Genomic DNA, 22,122 nt, shown 5'->3' on the forward strand with positions numbered 1-22,122 from the left:
CGAAGGTGACCCCGTTTAGGTTCTGAGACGGGAAGTGGAGGGTGTATAGGTTACGGCGGCCTTTTTTGAGTTAACTTTCCCTTTTTTGCTGTCTAGTCATCCTCATCAGTCTTCTGCTTCTTGGTATCAACATCATCATCCTCATAATCTTCAGCTGTCCGTTTGCCTGTAGCTGTGTCGGCCTGCTCATCTTCTTCTCCATCCTCCTCCTCACCATCACCTTCTTCCTCCTCCTCCTTTTCCTCCCCACCTTCTTCTTCATCATCTACCTTATTATCAGCCTCTTGTTCCCCATTTTCCTCATTAGCTGCACTCCTGTTGGCAGGAGCATCTCTTCCATTCTCCGTCTCCTCCACAATCTCCTTCTTCTCCTTCAAGTCCTTGGTGGTGATCTCGGAGCTGGTGTCCACGGCTGCGTCTGACTTGGTGGGGGGGGTGGGGGGGCACGCCGGTGATCCTGTGCAGCGAGGGGACAAAAAAAGAACGCGAGGGAGTGGGGAGGGGGCGGGGAAACTCGGGCGAGGGAGCTGCCGGAGTCGGAGGCTGCTGAGGAGGCGCGCTGTGGAGGAGGCTGCAGTGAGCAGGACACAGGAACAATGAAAAGATGGCTTTTCAGAGCATCCAGTGAGCAAGTTGAAACTTCTTAATACTGAAAACAAACTGGTTGGTGAAAAGCTAAATATATTGATGTGTAGGAGCCATTTTTGAAGTTGAACTTTCAAATTGCTGTGATATTATTCCTACATGATTTGCATGTATTTCTCATATCTTAATGATTTCTTGTTGCAGTTGCCAGTAACTTCAGAAATATGCCAGAGAAACACTGGGCATGTAAGAAGAAAGAGAAACTCAAGTCAGAAGAGGATATAAATGGCTTTTAAGGCTAAAGGCTTGGGCCAGGAGAACTAGAGTAATAAGGGCAGAAGAAAACTGATGATCAAGCTATAAAATTTTTGCCATGTAAGAGAAATAAATGAATGGGTGAATATGTTATCAGGAAGCCAGGCTCCAGTGGCTCAAGCCCATAATCTTAGCTAGTGAGGAGGCTGAGATCTGAGGATGGCAGTTTGAATCCATTTCCGACAGGAATGTCTGTGAGACTTTTAACTCCAATTAACCACCAAAAAGATGAAGCGGCGTTATGGCTTAAGTGGTAGAGCATTAACCTTGAGCAAAACATCTCTATGAGACAGCACCCAGGCTCTGACTTCAGGCCCCAGGCAGACACGCACAAATGTTAACAGGAGAGGAGGCACAGACACAAGTCAGAGGTAAGATAATCTTGAATATGAGGCATAGTCTATTTAGCTCAAATCTCTTTCCAGGTGCTGCAGAAACCTGATGATACATTTTATAGATTGAGAGCATCCTAAGGTTAAGATCAATGCCATCTCCTCCATTACCAACATTCAAGTCCCAATTGCTACAGAAGTGCAGAAGAATCCCCAAAGGTTCTCCAATTAAGTAAGTTATTTTTTAAGGCATTGTAGTTACATTTTGCAAAGAAGAAGGAAATGTGTTGTGCATTTCTTAACCATATGATACAGAGTCTCATGCTAGGAGGAAAACAATAAATATTGGAGATTACTCAGAAGATCCAAGCTAAACATTTGAAACCATTACTTTGTTTTAGACATAAGAATGTGAAGGTTGGTTTTACACAGCATGAATAATTATCATATAAACATAAATCTCAGACTCTCCCAGAGGTGACTAATGTGATCCATGGCTCTAACAACAACATAAGAAATGTGTTAACACATATTAAATTAGGGCAGAAATACTTGGGATAGGTCATCATGGCCATAAAAAACAAAGACCTTATTAGTCTAGCAATACTTTATGTCTTACTTTATAGAAGTAGCTGTCACTGAGGACTCAGTGAAACATGGAATGCTAAAGTAAAAAGCACTTAGAATCCACAATTGAGCAAACATGGAAGAGTAAAAATAAGGTAAAAAAAATTCCTGCTGGGCATGGTGACTCATGCCTAGTTGGAGGCTGAGATCTGAGGATGGTGGTTCAAAGCCAGCCAGGGCAGGAAAGTTTGTGAGGCTCTTATCTCCAATTAACCACCAGAAAATCAGAAGTGGCGCTGAGGCTCAAGTAGTAGAGTGCTAGCCTTGAGTTGAGAAGCTCAGGGACAGTGCCCAGGCTGAGAGTTCAAGCCCCAGGACTGACAACAACAAAAAAAGTCCTGATAGGTTAATCTGAGGCCAAATGTAGCCTGTGTTAAAAGGTACTAATTTATTCACAGGTGGAAGGGGATTTTGAAAAGCAATTTTGATTTCACATTTATTTAGATCAACAAGATCTAGACTGACTCTTGTGAGGAAGGATAATCAGAAATCAATCATGAATTGAGATTCACACAAATGGAAAGCAAGTCAGGTGCTCATTGTGTTTTTCTAGAGTTGATGAAAAAGAGGTGGCACATAGAATCGTAAGAAATGTGGAAGGACAGATGTTACCAGAAATGAGTAGCTGCAAACATATTGCCCAACTTTATTCTACTGCCTGCTTTTATTCTCTGTGATACTAAATATTTAGAAAGCACATTTTTTTTCTCTTTTTTTCTTTGGCCAGGACGGAGCTTGAATTTAGCCTTCATGCTTACTCAGTTGCTAAGGATAGCGTTCTACCGCTTGAGCCACATCTTCAGCTGGCTTTTTGATAGGTAATTGGAGGTAAAATCTCATGGATTTTTCTGCTTGGGCTGGTTTTGAGCCTAGGTTCTCTAAATCTAAGACTCTTGAGTAAATTAGGATTATAGGTGTGAACAATTAACACCCACTTTAGAAACACCTTTGAAAATGCTATTTCTAGCTCAGCATTGTTGGTCATACCTGTAATCTCGGATAAGAAGTAGAGATGGAGATCTGGAAGATTTCTTTCCAATGTTCTTCTGGGCAAAACAGGAGACTTCATCAGAAAATAAGAGAAAAAAACTAAAGTCCCCCCCCCCAAAAAAAAGAAGTAGCTGTGCGGGGCGGGGGTATGGCTCAAATGAGATAGCATATATCTAGCAAGCACAAGATCCTGAGTTCAAACCTCAACCCTCCTCTTCCCACAAAATAGCCATTATATTTAAAATGTTAGTCAAATAAAATCTGTAATTGTACTTAGAGCCTCATCTGATGACTTAATCAAGTATTTATCCACAAAGACAATATACCTAAGAATAATGGTCAAAAGTGGCTTTCAAAGCATGCTGTGTCTTTGAAACTAGTTCGTCTGGTAAATTTAGTAAAATTTCTGGGTTTATCAAGGAGAGGGTCTGCACTGATTGGAAACATTTCAATTGTCTTATTAACCCAACTATGTGAGCAATGAGTCTATACCTTTTTTACCCACTGGCAGGAAACAGACTTAGGTACTTCATCCTCACTAAGACATCCTCCACAGAGGAGCACATGAACGGTGAGGAGGATACTAACTTCTAACCCAGAGCTTCATGAGGCGAGTTTCCCAATTGCCTGGATATGAAGTGAAGTGGGTTCCTGGATTTCTTTTCACATGATGAGATAGTATCCCTGGTGAGGATCATGGAAGTCAGAATTCCTAACAAGCTCCTTTGATGATTCAAATGCCATCTGGATTAGAAGCTGCTGTTTGATAAAATCTCAAAGGAGTTGTTTGACCATGATTACCATTGTGTGTGTGTATGTGGGGGGGATCACACATGAGTGCAGGACTAAAGGAGACTCAGAATTTTTATGGTTCTCTGAGTTTGGGAAAATGGCACAGAACCAATGAGGACATCCTTCTGCTGCAATCTGAGATTCTTTCAGATTGAGAGCTTCGACTTTGTTACAAAGTTTTGCAGCTGCAAGTTGAAGATCATGTTGTAGTTTTATTGCCTTGAGATCCCATTTTTCTGTTAAAAAATACTTTATGATGTGTTTCTATGTTTTTTTCCCTTTTCTCTTTAATCTAGTAGCTCTTTAAACTTCACCACTCATTCATTTAGCTGAGGAAAAACTTTAATATTTATAACTTTCTGTCAGTGGCATTTCTTCTGGGTCAGTACCCTTTATTCTTCTTTCTTTCTTTCTTTTTTTCTTCTTCTTTATTGTCAAAGTAATGTACAGAGGGATTATAGTTTCATATGTAAGACAGTGAGTACATTTTTTATCCAACTTGTTACCTCCTCCCTCATTTTTCCCCTGCCTCCTCCCTCCCCATTTTCCTCTCCCTCATGAGTTGTACAGTTGGTTTACACCAAATAATTTTGTAAGTATTGCTTTTGAAATGGCTTGTCCTTTTATCCCTTGGCTCTTGATTTTGATGTTCCCTTTCCCTTCCCTTGTTCCAATACACATATATACAGAATCCAGGGTCCTAAGATGAGATACAGTGGTAGCAGGGGTAAAACCACGGGAAGGGAATACAAGAGAAAAGAAAAAGGGTATGGTTTCACATGGCATGTTGAAAATAATTACAACAATTATATACCACTTGTTTCCATAACTTGGAGTTTATTTTGCTTAGCATCGTCTTATGTGTTCATATGGGCATAGCTATTGGGCTGTTTTGATCTTCTGCTATGACTAGCCTAAACATGTACTAATTATTCCCTATGAGGGAAACCGTAGTGTCCGTGTTTCTTTGGGTCTGGCTCACTTCACTTGGTATGATTTTTTTTCCAAGTCCTTCTATTTCCTTATAATGGGGAAATGTCATTCTTTCTGATAGAGGCATAAGTTTCCATTGTGTATATGTACCACATTTCCCTGATCCACTCATGTACTGAGGGGCATCTGGGTTGGTTCCATATTTTAGTAATGACAAATTGTGCTGCTATGAATATTGTTGTATTGGTGGCTTTAGTGTAGTCTTACTTGTAATCTTTTGGGTAGATGCCCAAAAGTGGCGCTGCTGGGTTGATAAGGGAGCTCTATGTGTAAATTTCTTTTTTTTTTTTTTTCTGTTTGTTTTTTTGGCCAGTCCTGGGCCTTGGACTCAGGGCCTGAGCACTGTCCCTGGCTTCTTTTTTGCTCAAGGCTAGCACTCTGCCACTGAGCCATAACACCACTTCTGGCCGTTTTCTATATATGTGGTGCTGGGGAATCGAACCCAGGGCCTCATGTATACGAGGCATGCACTCTTGCCACTAGGCCATATTCCCAGCCCTGTATGTGTAACTTTCTGAACAACCTCCATACCACTTTCCAGAGTGGTTGAACAAGTTTACATTCCCACCAACAAGTAGTACTCTTCCCTTTGGGCCACATCCCTTCCAGCATTTGTTATTGTTAGTTTTCCTGATAATGGACATTCTTATTGGGGTGAGGTGGAATCTCAATGTTGTTTTGATTTACATTTCTTTTATGGCCAGTGATGTAGAGCATTTCTTCATGTATCTCTTGGCCATTCTCATTTCCTCTTCAGAGAAGTGTCTTTTTAGATCTTTAGGCCATTTGTTGAGGGGGCCATTGGTTCTTTGAGGATTTTTTTTTTTTGAGGAATTTTTTTAGTTCTACTTATATTTTACATATGAGGCCTTTGTCTATTACATGGCTGTTAAAGATCTTCTCCCAATCTGTGGGCTTTCTACTTATCTTGCAAGCTATGTCCTTTGCTGTGCAGAAGCTCCGCAGTTTGATGCAGTCCCATTTTTCCAACTTTTCTTTGATTTGTTGCATTTCTGGGCCTTTATTAAGGAACTTTTGTTCTGTGCCAATGAGCCCCCCTCCTTGCTTTCTTTGATACATTAAAGACTTCTTTTTAAAGGTATAAACAGCTAGTATACAGATCACCAGTAATCCTATTGTTTTATTCCAGCATCATTTGAATAATCGTCCTCCAGTGTAGTGTGTCCTTTTCTTTTATAGCTGGCTTCTAGACAGTGATTAATGAGGGACCCTGGTGCTTGCTTCTGTTTTCTTTCATATTTACAAGATAAGGTAATATATGGAGACATCCTGTCACCAGTGGGCTCTGGTTTATGATCTTGGAAACATTGTATTTCTCATACTTTCTTTTCGTGCAAACATATAATGTCCTAAACACACAACTCCTGTTTTTCTTAACTTATTCTACCTCCTCTCATTTACATTTAACAAATCATTTTAGAATTAATATCTCAAAATAGAATGATTATTTCACTGTATTATTCAGAATGTTCAGTAACTTAAGGAAGTCAGCAAGAACAGGTCATTCAAAAGAATTTGGGGTTTTCAAAGTACCTGGTCACACAGAAACTCCTCCTCTACAATATGTAGTCAATAATTTTACAATCTGAATTCTACTCACTACTGTGAAAGCTATTCCCTTGGGAATAGTATAATTAAATTCTGCATATAACACTGATTTTCCTTAAATTGAGAACCTGCAACTACTTACTGTTAATAAAAGAGGGAAAAACTAAAATAAATATTTAAAATCAACAAAGGATTTATCAAATTTTTGTATCTAGTAGCTTCTAGTTTTATCATACTGTTTTTTGTTGTAATATTTTTAATTTCCATTTTTCCACCCTGACATGATCATCTAAGTTCCTGGTATATAGATACTTAAGACAATGTAAGGACAATGTTCTAAGAAAGAGCTGCCTTAAATAGTTGTGCATACAAGAATATATACTCAGGCTTGGTCCTGGTAGCTTATGACTATAATCTTATTCATGAAATTGAGAACTGAGGGTCATGGTTTGAAGCTATCCTAGGGAAAAAAGTCTGGGAGCCACTGATCTCCAGTTAATTGATAAGAATCTGGAAGTAGAGATATGGCTCAAGTGCAGAGTGCTAGTCTTGAGTGGAGAGACCACTAGGCCCTGAGTTCAAGCCCTAGTATGGGGGTGGGATGCCTGGGGATGGTAGGGGAAAACATATACTCAATCTTGCCTCTTCTGGACTGAGCAACAAGGAAGTATGTATAAAGATAGCAAAGAGGTCTGCCAAGTTGGACAATTCTGCATTAGAAAATCCAAACTACCTGTTTAGCCCCTTTATTATTGAAAATATTTTGATAATTTCACAATTTGCTAGTTTAATAGAGAAACTATTTAGTTTTTAATTTTTGTGTACAGTGTTAATACCTGCAGTGATTGTACCCCTCTGTTATATATATATATATGCACACACGCATACATACTGTCCCTTTTTGTCTTCAGGAATTTGAATGGGTTAAGTATTCAGACATTAATTTCTTTTATCCAATTCTCTCATAATTTAGATGTCTTCAGCTAACAATGGAGAAGCCAACTATTTAAAAAATGTAGCTGGTAAAGCAAGGCAAAAACCTTTTACTCTCCCTCCTCCTTACTTTGGACTTCATAATGAATATATCAGACAGGAATAATGAGGACTGGCTAAACATTATCCTAATGTTAAACATTATCCTAATGACAGATAATTTCTGTTCTTTCATTTGGCAAACAGTGCTATATACTGGACTTCTGTTAGCTTCTTCCCCTTCTTCAGGAGCTGCTTTGGTTTGTTACTTTAATTTTTTCCTCTATCATAATCCATATTCACAAAGACTTTCTTTTAGAGCTATAAAAGTCATCTTAGCTGGAGTCTGGTGGAGGTCTCCTTGACATACCACTTATTAAATCTTTGTAATGGGGGAGGACACGGAGTAGCACTTGACAAAACTTCCATATACGAGCAACAGTTTCCTCACAAATCCAAGTAAATTGTTTCTGTTATGGGCAAGTATTATAATAGGCAAGTATCAACTAGATAACATATCCCACAGTGAAATACATTTGAAAAAGTTTCACTATATCAAATTAATTCACAAGAGTAAATTCTATTTGTTCTAGTGATTACACACACACACACATGCACACACACACACACACACACACTTAATGTCCTGAGTTCTGTACAGTAAAGCTCTGAAGAGATGTAAGAATTCATTATACACAGTTTGAAAAATGGATGCTGGATATCATAGGATACCTGGGGTATGCTGAATAAATGATAAACATCATATTTTATGATGAAATACAGAAGTCACACAATGGAACAGCTATTCAAAACTTTCACCAACTCCAAATTTATACATGGCATGCATTTTTTTTTCTGTTTAAGACTGGTAACATGGAACAAAATGTTCATATGTTTTAAGTACAAAAAGGACATACAATTGTATATACAGTAGAATAACAACTATGTAAACATGCCAAAAATCTATGCACATGCATGCATTTTTAAAGGCTTTGTTTTCCATTGGGCACATTGCTTTCTTGTTTTTGCAATTACTTAGGAGGTGTGACTCATTTATATTGGATTCAGTCTTAACCTGTTTAGTTGTTCCCTTGTTAAAGAAGCATTTGGAATTTTGTAGATTCTGATAAATTCTAAATCATGTAACTTAAAGAGAAATACAACAGAAGTGTGCCTTAAACCAAAATTAGGTCTGTTTGCATGCACAGGCAGTTTACAGGATGCAGGAAATACTGCATGTTCATCTGGTTACCTGGGTTTCATCATGTGGTAAATGCCAGGTAAGTAACAGCTGTCAGAGATAAACAGGATTAATACCACAAGATTAGTACTGCCTATTACAGTGCTCATGCACATGTTCTCTGCTAGACAAGTTGATAGAATTGTAAATTAATGTATTATGTTATAGTATATGAAACTGCCCTGGGTATTGGTCTAACACAGTCCTGTTTGGCATTTTTACTTGGTTCAACCCCCAAAGACCTTGGAAATAAACTGATCTAGGTATTCTTAAACTGGAGTCAGAATATTTGGACTTCATAGAGTCCAGGGGTCTTGCCAATTTACTCAGTCAGCTGATGGCTTTTGAGAGGCTACAATATGCCAAGTATTGTTCTAGCAACTGAGGATGCAGACAAAAAGACTTTCACAAGCTTGGGGGAAGTCTGATAATAAATATGCAATATGATGCCATGCCTGAACTGAATACAGAGCTTTATGTCTTATGCTCTTGTACATTTTTATAATGGGAGAATTCATTTGAATTCCTTTTTAAGATTATCTTTAAGTAATTGTAGAAAGAGGTTTCAATTCAACACAGCAGTTTGTGATTACAATGCTTTTTTTTGGCCAGTCCTGGGCCTTGGACTCAGGGCCTGAGCACTGTCCCTGGCTTCTTTTTTGCTCAAGGCTAGCACTCTGCCACTTAAGCCACAGTGCCACTTCTGGCCGTTTTCTGTATATGTGGTGCTGAGGAATTGAACCCAGGGCTTCATGTATAGGAGACAAGCACTCTTGCCACTAGGCCATATCCCCAGCCCAACAATGCTTCTTGATAAATATCACCCCTTTTGTTGTTCTTCCCCTTCTCTCCCCACCTCATTCCTCCCCCCATATAGCTGACTACATTTTCACTAAATATTATGACTGTTTGCTTACCATTCCTCTCTCTGTTCATCTGCTCCCTCCCCTTTGATCTTCCTCATTGAATTTTATTTTTTGTCAGTTGTGGGGCTTGAACTCAAGGCCTGATTGCTGTTTCTGAGCTCTTTTGCTCAAGGATATCACTGTACCACATGAGCCACAGCACCACTTCCCATTTTTGAGATAAGAGACTCCCTGGGGTTTTTTCTGTCCTGGCTTGCTTCAAACCTCCATCCTCAGATCTCAAACTTCTGAGTAGCTAGGATTACAGGTATGAGACAATGGTGTTCTGCCTCATTGAATTCTTGAGAGTGTTTTATTATGTGAAGATTCAGAATGTGTAGTTTCTTAAACCCTGCTCATTCGTTTTATGGAAACCAAACAACAGACACAAAGTAATCTGTCCGCAGCAGCTTGGTCATTAATGATTTACATCTATGGCTCAACAATGGCTTAGCTCAGAATTACACCTTCGTGCTTTCTGTTCAGCCACCATTATATCCTAGATGGCTTGTAATTTTCCCTCCTTTCCTTGTTGCATTTATTCCCTTTTCTTAGAGTCTATGACACTCATCAAGTTCATGAAAAGAGTTGGCAATCTAGTCAAAGGTCTCAATCCTAATATCAGCACTACAGTTTATTTATTTTATGAATCTTGAGTTGTGTGTATACCTCTGAGCTCCAGTAGCCCTATCTGTGGTATGACAAGTGTAAGCTGTAACTGATAGCCCATCTAGAGTAGTGAAAGAGATCAATTCCACACAAACTTGTACATGAAATAAGCAGACATTTCATGGCCTAATGCCTTTTTTCCTCTAAGCAAGTTATCTTATCACTATTGTTCATCTGCTTATCTTACTACTTTACAGGAAATGCAAATCAAAACAACACTGAGATTCCACCTCTCACTACTTTAAATGATCTTTATCAAGGAAACAAATGATAACTGATGCTGGTGATGATTTGGGTAAAAGGGAATCATAATACACTGCTGGGGGCAATGTAAATTGTTCAACTCATCTGGAAAACAGTAGGGTAATTCCTCAAAAAATTAAACATCGAACTACCCTATGATTCAGAAATTCCACTCCTAGGCATTTACCAAAAATATCATAAACCAAGATAAAGTAAAAACTACCAGCCAAACAAATTTATTGCAGCACCATTCACCACAGCCAAAGTATGAAATCATCCCAGATGCTATCCAAGGTCAGATGGATCAAGAAAAAGGGGTATATATACACAATGGACTATTACTCATCCATCAGAAAGAATGTGGTACCATTTATAAAGAAAAGGATGGACCTGGAAAAATGTTAAGTGAAGTAAATTAGGCCCAAAGAGACAAAGGATGTATTTTCTCTTGATATAGCTTATAAACTTACAAGTAAATATGTTTGTAGTATGCAAGTATATACAGACATATTAACTGAAATATAGATTCATAGGTATAAATATAGGTAGATTCAAAGGAGAACTCAAATAATGTGGTTCCTTTGGTTAGCATTTCCCTAGCCTCCGGACATATCCTTTCACCTCTGAAGGACAAAATCATGGCTCAACAAAATAAACACCAGGAAGAGAGTACTTGAAAGGGGTGGGGTGGGGTCAAGAGAAAAGAAGTAGAGGAATGAAGAGAAGTAGGGGTGAATGTAGTGAATAAATCACTGCATATCCTACAAAATTAAGAAAAGTTAGGGCAGGGCTAAGTAGGGAAGTGTTCAGTGAGAATGTTGAAAGGGGTGACACTGATCAAGATGTAATGTGTTCGTAAACCATTTTGTTAATTGGCAATTCTTTTTACTATTACTTAAAAATATATGTTGGGGGAGGGGAAGACTGTACCAAGTAGATAGACTTTGATCTTGGGGCTATAAGAAATCATTGCATATGTCCTGCATTGGATCATAATTTGGTCTCATTACATTCCATGTTTACTGACTTCAGGGTAGAGATCATGCTCTAGAGCTTGTCTGGCCGGGTTCAAATTCTAGTTGCTTTTAATGTGTTGTCTGAATTTTGTATAATAAGAAGGTTGTAGTTTTCAATATAAAAGCAAACAAACTTGCAGATTGATTTGTTGGTGACTTGCCATATGTATCTCTTTGAAATTCATCATGAATTATTGGCAGGCTTTGGTATGTGTTAGTCCCTACCCAAGGGATACTGCTGGATTTTCTCTGGTGGCATCAGCCCTCGGCCCCCTCCTTCCTGTGGGATGAAGGGACTGCTTGGAAGGGCAGTCAGATCCAGTACCCCAAAGGCCAAATTATTTTCCAGTCTTTTGATTCAGAGGGAAGCTGGCTCTCTTTTCTGATTTCCTTTCTTCTCTTCATGGGTTCTTCAGGCTATATGAGGTTTGTGTGGAAACTATTGGCAGAGATACAGGAAAGAGAATCCAGATCTTCTCTGGCACTCTCTGAAGAATATATTTCGAGAGACACTTTGTATAGCCATTTTCAGAGAAATTTCTTGCATAACAGAAGGTAGACAGTGAGAGAGTAGGGTATGTTCCTAATGACATTTACCTTCTCTTTTTATACTGGTCAGAAACTGTCTTCCTGCCCCAGGGTAATTTTGCTTTTGATGCTGTTTCTTTTAAGAATTATTTTGTGTGTGATAATGCATGTTGAAACTGTGTGTGTGTGTGTGTGTGTGTGAACCTGTGTGTGTATATACAAAGGTGCATCATTTTTAAGTTTTTCTGTGACAACTAGAGAAAGTTTAAAATCTTGTTTGAGTCTAAAAGTTGTAGGTTTTGGGGCTGGGGATATGGCCTAGTGGCAAGAGTGCTTGCCTCGTATACATGAGGCCTTGGGTTCGATTCCCCAGCACCACATATACAGAAAACGGCCAGAAGTGGCACTGTGGCTCAAGTGGCAGAGTGCTAGCCTTGAGCAAAAAGAAGCCAGGGACAGTGCTCAGGCCCTGAGTCCAAGCCCCAGAACTGGCCAAAAAAAAAAAAAAAGTTGTGGGTTTTATAAATCCATTTTTATAAGTAATAATTCTTTTGCTGATAGCTAATAATACAATCTTGGATAATTCTACATAAAATAATGTTGATTGATTTTCACAAACGAAACATATTGTATGAGATATGTTTAATATCTTTCTGGAACTCCACCTTTGTCAGACTCTGAAATGGTACAGTGGGGCTGGATGGAAGAGGTAGAGACAGTACACCTGAGCAGGCAGAAAGAGTGAGATGAGAGAACTCTCCAAGAGTGTCAGAATGCATATTCAGGAACTAAATTATATTGTTGAACAACAGGAATAAGTCTATTTTCTACTACAGAAGTCTTTTCATACTTAACAGGAAGATATGCTGAAATGTCGTTAGGCCTGGTTTCTTAAATGTAACCCCATGAAGTAGCAATAAATGACAGATGCTAGACATCTAAAATCCTAAAGATTCCTAGGAATCTTTAGGGAAGTTGGATTTAGAAGTACGTTTGTAAACAGCAGATAGGAGATTTGAGGATTCTTTTATTTTTTTCTGTTTTATTTTAGAAAATCATATAAACTCTCCTTCTCCTTGTAAATTTTAGAATTCTCTGGGCATCTACATCCGGCTTATTATATTAGACTGCTTTTCATTTGTCAAAATGTGTTTATTACTGTGTAAGCAGCAAAAACACAGAGCATGGAGGCCTTCTTTCTTCTTAAACAGTAAGCAGAGACACAAAGAACCACAGGAACTTATTTGTAATTCCTCTGGGTCTCCCTCTAGGTTATGAGATACCATGATATTTATTATAAATTTTTTTTAAAAGAGGGGATCTTTTTCATTCACTCTGCTCAGGAGGGGCTGTGTGCACTACAAATATTTTACAGGGTTTTTATGTGCTGAATTACCAACTACCAGTATTCAATGTATAATATTTACCCAGTATCTAATAGCATATGTCACATCATTAGAAATGGATTATCACAAAAATACTCAATGTGTCTCAGGTATCCTCTGAATAATATGAATGACCATAATTTGAACTGAAATATAAATAATATATAAATGAATGCAATGACTTAAAGAGTGGTGAATTTTTTGGGGAGGAGGGAGGGTTGTGGTGCTTGAACTGAGGCCCTGGGTGCTGTCCTGGGTGCTCTACCACTTGGGCCACAGATCCATTTCCAGTTTTTCAGTGGTTAATTGGGGATGTGATCTCATGGGACTTTTCTGCCTGGGCTGGGCTGGCTTTGAATTGAAATGTGCAGATCTTAGACTCTTGAGTAGCTAGGATTACAGACATGAGCCCCCCCACCCCCCACCCCCGCTTGAATTTTGTAATTAAAAGAGATTGATGTTGAAAAAAGGTCTAAGACCAGAGAAAAATAAATCACTGAAGATTTTCTCACTGAGCTGCAGTAATGAGAGGGGAAGGAAGTCTTTGGAAGAAATCCAAGGCCCATCCTGGGGAAATCCCACCAATTTAAGGGCCAAGTTATATGTTCCCATTTGACTTTTAAACATCCTAAAAATATATTATGTTCCAGAAACGTCATGAAAGTATCATTTTGAAAACTACAGTAGACTCAAATAACACATCCTCTTTATATTGTGGCCACATTCATGTGACATAGTGGCATAATGGGCATAGTTACCTATAGTTTCTCCATCTGGGTATGAATTTCTTCTAGTTTACATTCTGGTAGTCCCCCGTAAGTCACATGGCTTTACTGTCATAAGTGTCCCTCATGTGGGATTGCAAGCATTTTTCTTTTAAAAGACATAAAATATTAAATAGAAGTAAAGTTGGCAATTTAAGTGAAGGACACAGCACTATTAAGTCAATATGCCTAGCAACCATATTTTACTATCTCTGCCTTCAATCTGGACAGGCTCATACTTCAAGTGAGTGAATTATCCAGGTTCTAATTTAATGAAAATGTTGTAGTCCCAGGGAATATTCTTCTGTGGGATAGAAATTTTAAAGAGCTAATTTTAAACAGCTGGAACTCATCTGTCAAGTCTATTCCACTTTCTGAAAAGCCTTTGACTTTATTTACTTCCAAGCATGAGTGGAACTTTCTGGGAAATCTGAACACATCCTCCTCCTTGAATTTTCAGTATAGCAGCTGCTTGGGGACTCTGCTGGGCAGCTTGAGTCTTTTGTCTCCCACCTGGGCTCAGCTATTATGGTTATCCTGTGGTAAGCATGGATTCAAGGCTGAGGGTCTGGCTGCCGTCCAGTTCACCATTGTTTATGTGTCTTCCTTTAATGTTCTGTTTCCGTAATTATGGATACTGTTGGATCTGGTCAAGAGCCCAGGTGTGTGACTTTTAGAAGGTCCATGTCACACCAAAGGCACAAGAGTGGTAGACACAAAGGAGTAGAAGAAAAAGGAAGGAATCTTCTTCAAATATGTTGATAGATTTTGCAAAAGGTAGTACGGTAAAAACTCGTGGCAACCCCATGTCAGTTTCATTGTAGTTCAATATACATACCACTGCATCCTGTATGAAGAAAGATCCCTATATATCAGCAATGAGAAACAAGACATGCTCCTCGCTAAACAACCACCCCATCCTCCAACTTTTATCGGCTGGAAGCTGTTGATGGTTATGGTTAAAAGCAAGCAGTGACTGGTATATATGTGTTATAATATTCAGCATTTACCTGGCCTCTGCCCTTGTGGGTTAGGTTGCAGAGGAAAAATAGGACAAGTATTTATCAAAAGTCAACACTATGTTTGAGTTAGCACCTGCTGTGCTATCTGGGAGGTGTCACTGTCTGACATTATCCACAGTGCTCCTGTTCATAAAGTCAGTCTGGCCAGGCACAGCAAATCCTCTATGCAGAGAGAGATAACACTGGGGTGTGAGGAGCCATGGTTTCATACAAGCAAGGGCCACACTAATACATTTTTTAATCAGAAGTTAGAGTGCAGATGAACCTTCTCCGAGGTTCTTTCCTGGTCTTTTCAGTTAAGATGCAGATTTCTAGGACTTGGGTCAGAATCACCAGTCCTTAGTTACGTATATCCTTATTGAATGAAACTCAATGTAGTAGGCACTCAGCACTGTATAAAACTTGGTAACCATAACTTCTGATGACCTTGTAGCATAGCTACTAAATCTCAACTTGATCTGATACAGCCCCGGTGATGCTGTCCTTGTCCTCAGCATCTTGCAGCAGTGAGCTGAGAATTTATCTGAGGTTTCAGGGAATGCAACACTCTGATAAAATTAGACTATGAAAATCATGTCATTATATACTTGGTTATAATACAGATTTCACAAGGCCCAATAGCTATACCCTTATGAACACATAAGATGATGCTAAATGAAATTAACTCCATGTTATGGAAACGATTGTCATATCACAGTTGTAACTACTTTCAACGTCCCATGTGTATCTGTAGCTTCTATTACTGATGATGTTCTTGTATCACCTTCCTGTGGTTGTACCTACACTATCTCTGTAATCTTATCTGAGTATATTGGAAACCGTGTATACTGGTATTGGAACTAGGAAATTGAAAGGGAATACCAAAATTGAGAGACACAGGGTAAAAAAAGACAACTACAAAAGCAATACTTGCAAAACTGTTTGGTGTAAGTGAACTGAACACCTCAGGGGGGGAAAGGGAAAGGGGGAGGCTGGAGGGGGGTATGAGGGACAAGGTAACAAACAGTACAAGAAATGTATCCAATGCCTAACGTATGAAACTGTAACCTCTCTGTACACCAGTTTGATAATAAAAATTTGCAAAAATAAAAAAGAAAAAAAATACAGATTTCAGACTCAGCTGAGAGAAATGATAAAAGGGAGAAGACCCTGTGTTGACTTGCCTAGCAACCAGGAAACCAGTAGTTAGTATTTTTCTAGTATCATCACCATTGGGTTGCAAAATGTACAAGGCCATGAACAAACTCTAACAAGCACTAAGATGTGCTATCACTTGATTTGCTCTTCAGTATCCCAATGAGTACTTGTGTTGGTGAGTATAATGGTAAAAGCAGGAAAGAGAAACACGAGGTCTACACTGAAAATATATTAAAAAACCCAATCAACCAGAGAATAAAATTGGAAAATAGGGGCTGGAAATATGGCTTAGTTGGTAGAGTGCTTGCCTAGCATGCATGAAGCTCTGGGTTTGAGTCCTCAGAACCACATAAACAGAAAAAGCCAGAAGTGGCACTGTGGCTCACATGATAAAGTGCTAGCCTTGAGCAAAAAGAATCCAAGGACAGTGCTCTGACTCTGAGTTCAAGCCCCCGGACTGGCAAAATAATAATAAAAATAAAATGTTTCCAAATTATTGGCTGGCACTTGTCAACTATTAAGTTGCAAATGCTACAGTATCCTTATTTATTCCTACCAGTGAGAAAAAGCCCCCAGACTTAGAACAAGGCTGCCTGCCTTTCAAGGGTCTCAGTACTGTATATCATATAGGAAAAGAAAACCAAGCCGATTATTTTGTAATATTCTTGTATGAGTGCCTTTGATCTTTGAAGCAGAAATTTTTCTTTGAAGTTTACAATATTCAAGTCATCAGTTGTAGAGCACAAAGAAAGTCATTACATAACATTGATGAGATGTTTTTTCCTGCTCTGTGTCACTTGAATATTTTTAGCTATGTCTGTGACCAACTAGCAATGTCTAAGATCATTTTGAGTAAGAAATGTGAATATGATAACCTAAAATTGACCAGTGTTAAGTTTATAGTGTAATAGATATGCATGCATATGTTGCAACATGTTTTATTTTAAAATGCATATTTATTTTCATACCCCCCCCATTAATTTGGCAATGCTTTCCCCCAAATCACCTGTAGCAGTGGAAAGAGTTCATGCTGGAACTTAGATTTGGTTGTCGTTCACATTCAATTATCTACTAGCCAAATGAACTCAGATAATTTTCCTAGCATCTCAGAGGATAAAGAAAATAATAATGACCCATCCTTCCTTCCTTCATCCCACCTTCCCTCCATTCCTCCTTCCTTCCCACTCTCTCCCTCTTTCCTTCCTCTCCTTCATTCTATCTCTATTTCTATGTCTCTCTCTTATCACAACCTTTGAACTCAGGACCTTCCATTCCTTACTTTGTATTTTTTCCTCACAACTGGTGTTCTACATCTGAGCCATGTCCCAGACCAGCTTTTTGGTGGCTAATTGGAGGTGGAATCTCACCGACTTTTCTGCTTGGTCTACCCTGAACCACAGTACCCCAGGCCTCAGGTTCTTGAGTAGCTAGTCTTACAGCTATGGCCACCAGCACTCCAGCCTTACTAACTATTCTTAATCTGTCTTTTGGTTATGGGACACATGATTAAGTAAAATTGAAGCCAATTTCAGCCTAGATGCTTGTGTGTTAGGAGGCCAGGCTGCTGCTGGCTGATGCACCACTGCAGAGGGATGGTAAGTGTACACCGGATCTACTTCCAGCCTGCATAATGGGAGGAAAGAAGCTTTTCAGTCCAGTCAGTTGGTGTCTCTCAGGGAAATACCAGAGATCTCCCCAACAAACAGCCTGCATTGTTCTCAAGTCTGTTGTGAAGTCTGCCAACAAGGAAGGATGTCTAGTGTTTTTCTAACTACTTCCATTTGTCATTTTTGCTGTTAGGTCAAGCAGCGTGGGCTTTATGGGAAACCACTAAAGCTTTGAAGAGTCCCAGACTCATTTGTTCTTTTTCTTTACATATATGGGGCTTTATCTTCTGTGCCTTTCTGGACATTTTTACTACTGAGCTGTTCAAGAAAAGGCACTGAAGCCACTGGAGAATAAGACCTATAGCCCAGATTGGTAAATCTCCAGCTCTATGGGGGGGGGGGGCACTGCAATTTACTCATATTTTCATCCAATTTGGAAGTTTGAACTATTACTTACATCCTATAGGTTTGCAGAAGTATCTGTTATGCAAGTTGAATCAACATGACTTTTCTAAATGGCAGTTTTAGGAATAATGGGTATACAAAAATGGTACCAAGAATTTCATCCCAAATTAGTATGTGAACCCAAAAGAACTTCTGTAGCTTTTATTTCACTTGATACTAGAATACAAATGTAAGCAAGTAGCAAGAAATAGAATTTATATACATTATAGTTTTGATTCTTAGAATTCATGTTTGAGAGAAGATTTTTACAGCCTATAGAAAAATACTACTTGAGAGAAACAACATTCAGGGAAAATAACACCAGAAAAATCAAACTATAAGCCGGTCATGGATTTTATAAACAAGTAATTTTGATTCAGTTCATTTAGTAAGCTGCTTATCTCTATATTTTGCAGCTTTGTTTTATTTATGTATGTATTAGTATTATGGTTTGAATTGAAGGCCTTAACTTTGTCCCCTGTTAGGCAAACATTTTACCTCTTGACCACACCTCTAGCTGTTTGTTTCATTAGTTGTAAGAAGAGATTCTTGGACTACCATTGTCCTATCTACAACCATCTGCTTTGCTGCATTTATAGGACGCTCCATTATGCTGAGCTTATTTATTAAGATGTGGTTTTGGTCTTGCTAACTTTTTTTTTTTTTTTTGGCCAGTCCTGGGCCTTGGACTCAGGGCCTGAGCACTGTCCCTGGCTTCTTCTCGCTCAAGGCTAGCACTCTGCCACGTGAGCCACAGCGCCGCTTCTGGCCGTTTTTTCTGTATATGTGGTGCTGGGGAATCGAACCTAGGGCCTCATGTATCCGAGGCAGGCACTCTTGCCACTAGGCTATATCCCCAGCCCCCTCTTGCTAACTTTTCAAATCAAGGTCGCCTCAGCCCCTAATGTTCCTTGTCACTGCCTCCTGAACTGCTGGACCCACATGCATATGCTACATGAGCAGACTAGCTTTTTAAACTCTTTTCCCCTTAATGTGCAAAAGATGATCAATGTAGGAAAGGAAAGCAAACGGTTCCTCTGTTTTTTTTTTAAACTGAAAATATAAGCCTGGAAAGTAAAAGTAAAATGCAACGAGTATCATTCTGGCTCTTGTGGTTCCTCTGAAACCTCTCATAATTTTAGTATTTTTTTTCCAGCATTGAATGAAGAGTTAAAGTCTGACACTCCAGAAAAATGTTTCTTGTATAGGGTGACATTGAAATATCAGGGCAACATTTTTTCCTGTATATTTATATATTAATAGGTTTTTAAGAGTAGAATCTGGCACTCATTCACCCAAATTTATGTGAAAAGCATTACTGTTTTTGGGGAAAAAGTGACTTTTCTTAAATGTCATGTTTTCTTTGCCTTCAGAAGACTTAATATCTTCCTTGTTGCTGCTAATAAAATTAGGTGGTGACATTTCCCCACTTTCTCATATAAATAGCCACCCTCCTCTTCTCTAACCAATTCCAAATGCCTTCTCTATGTCCCATTTATTTTCAGCCTAAGGGTTAAGGCAAGACTGCAGAAGACAAGAATAACTTTATATCATTCAACACAAAATGAAATTTCAGGTGCAAATCATCTAAAAAAGAGGTGAGTCAGCCTCTAAACACCATGTGACAGCATGTGACAATGCCTCACCTACTGTTTCCAGTGGGAAATGTGTCTGTCTGGACAGACCTATGTGAAGTATTGATGGCATGAAGCAGGAAGGTTTGAATCGGGCCTCAGAGGCAGGAGAGATGATTGCATATCTCGAGCAGCTGCGTTCAGGGTGGCAGGAAATTGTATGGGTTTCAGAAGTTGCTGACAGCAATCACAAATGCCTCCAGCACCTTTCTCCACCAAAAATTCTTGGTGGAAGCTGGTTATCACCTCCCTGTCTGCAGAAGTCCTAGAGCCTTCTCCTCCAGTCTCTTCCTGTCCAGACCAATACTGTGGCAGCTTCTTGTTCTTCTCCTTCTCCTCCTCTTCCTCCTTCCTTCTTCTACCACCTTCCTCCCCCCTCCTCCCCCCTTCCTCCTCTTCCTTCCTTCTGAATTTACACAAGGATTTCATCTACCTAACAGAAGAATTCTGATAGAGATTCTCGGAAATAATGGTTTCAAGATTTCCTTCTGGCCTTCTGGTCAAGTGGAGAGAAAAGAGAGGAATTAGTGTTGAGACAGCTTCAGGTTATCTGCCAGTGGGTCAAAGAGACTTCAGGAAGTTAGGAAGAAACTAAAACAAAAGGCCAGGAAGACTGAAAAAATAATTATTAGCACCTAGCCAAGAAAGGAAATGTTAGTTATCATAAATCCCATCATTTCCACAGAAGCCAAATTATATGAGACAAATCCTTCCTTCCTTTCTTCCTTCCTTCCTTCCTTCCTTCCTTCCTTCCTTCCTTCCTTCCTTCCTTCCTTCCGTCCCTCCTTTTTCTTTTCTCCCTCCATTCCTTCCCTTTCTACTCCCATCTATTAATTTCTTATGGCCCAGTAACTGGCACCTAAAAGGATGACATCATCATTATCACTTGTGCACAAGACCAAAAAAACATAACTTTCTTGATATTACTGTTAGGGAATTAAAAATAATTTTACAGTTGATTGTAACACTTTCTTGCCCAAAATTTTTGCAAACACATTGGATAAAGGCAAAGATATAGTTGAAACATTGTGTGCTTTAAAGTTTTATGATGTAGACATAAAAGAATTTGGTTGTACAATGAGAAGACAGGAGGGCCTGGCTTGCATCAGTTAACATGATCTACACCATTTACAATGGACTGAGAAGTGCAACTTAATGTGACTGTTACTCAAAAAGTATCCTAATCTAGGTAATGGCTCATGCTTGTAATCCTAGCTACTCAGCAAGCTGAGATCCGAGGATTGTGTCTCAAAGCCAGCCTGAGCAGGAAAGTCTGCTAACCTACTAAAAACAAAACAAAACAAAACAACAACCCAACAACAACACACAAAAAATACAGAAATGGTGCTGATGCTCAAGTTCGTGAGCAAAAGAAGTTTATGGACAGAACTCAGCCTCTAAGTTCAAGCCTCAGGACCAGCACACACACACACGCAGAGAGAGAGAGAGAGAGAGAGACAGAGAGAGAGAGAGAGACAGAGAGAGAGAGAGAGGGACAGAGAGAGAGAGAGAGATCAAATCAAACACAAAAGAACCCGTAATGGTAAGTTCAAGTGACATGGCTAGTTGAATTGAGTCTATTCCAGGAATGAGTTTCCTTTCATTCATTATATTATCTACCTCAAATGTTAAGTTTATTCTAGAAGCTACATATTTAGAGATTCATCAGTACATTAGCATTCAAGCAGTGGGTACCTAGGTAAAATGCAGAGTGCTTCATTGAATTTGAATTCCAGCTACAATTAACAATTTGAGGAAGATGGTATATTGCTTGGGACAATACTTAATCTGAAAAATTATTTATCAGTCTTTTGAAATCTAACTTTAATGGCCTCTTCTAGTTTTATTCCCTAAGCTTAACACCTCTAGTTTACAAGAATAAAGGTACTGAACCAGTGATATAGGAAGGAAACATTGGTATTTAGCTCTAAGAGAAAAAAAATTATCAAGGCATAAGTATTGTTTTCATTGTAGCCTATGGTCATAATCCATCGAAAGATCTTTCTAAACATGGAGTTTGTCAGCAATAATACTCCGAGTCTCAGGCAACTTTCAAATAGAGGAAAGTGGCACCAGGAAGGAAGTAGAGGCAATTCTTGCATCAAATATTCTGGATAGCAATGGGGTCATAAATTTTAAATCCTAAAGGAAGTGAAGTTTCCTCAATGGAGTTTTCATTACAATGTCCTTATAACTCAAGAAGTGTGTGTGTGTGTGTGTGTGTGTGTGTGTGTGTGTGTGTACATGCATGTGTGCTGGCAATAGAGTTTAAACTCAAGTTCTTCAGCTCTAGCTCAGCTTTCTTATTCATAGCTGGTGCTCTACTACTTGAACCATGCCTATAGTACAGCAT

The 22,122-nt window shown here is 39.0% G+C and overlaps 1 protein-coding gene across 1 annotated transcript; it reads right to left on the bottom strand.

Moving 5' to 3' along the window:
* Positions 1 to 40: 40 nt before the first annotated feature.
* LOC125367575 (prothymosin alpha-like) lies at positions 41 to 19,557 on the bottom strand. Its single transcript, XM_048368251.1, has 2 exons — positions 19,455 to 19,557; positions 41 to 571 (listed from the first exon to the last, which is right to left on the bottom strand). The coding sequence occupies exons 1-2, from the start codon at positions 19,555 to 19,557 to the stop codon at positions 93 to 95; spliced, it is 582 nt and encodes a 193-aa protein (XP_048224208.1). The 3' UTR covers positions 41 to 92.
* Positions 19,558 to 22,122: the final 2,565 nt, after the last annotated feature.

This window comes from Perognathus longimembris, chromosome 19, assembly GCF_023159225.1.
Source record: "Perognathus longimembris pacificus isolate PPM17 chromosome 19, ASM2315922v1, whole genome shotgun sequence".
In the NCBI taxonomy this organism is placed as follows: Eukaryota; Metazoa; Chordata; class Mammalia; order Rodentia; family Heteromyidae; genus Perognathus; species Perognathus longimembris.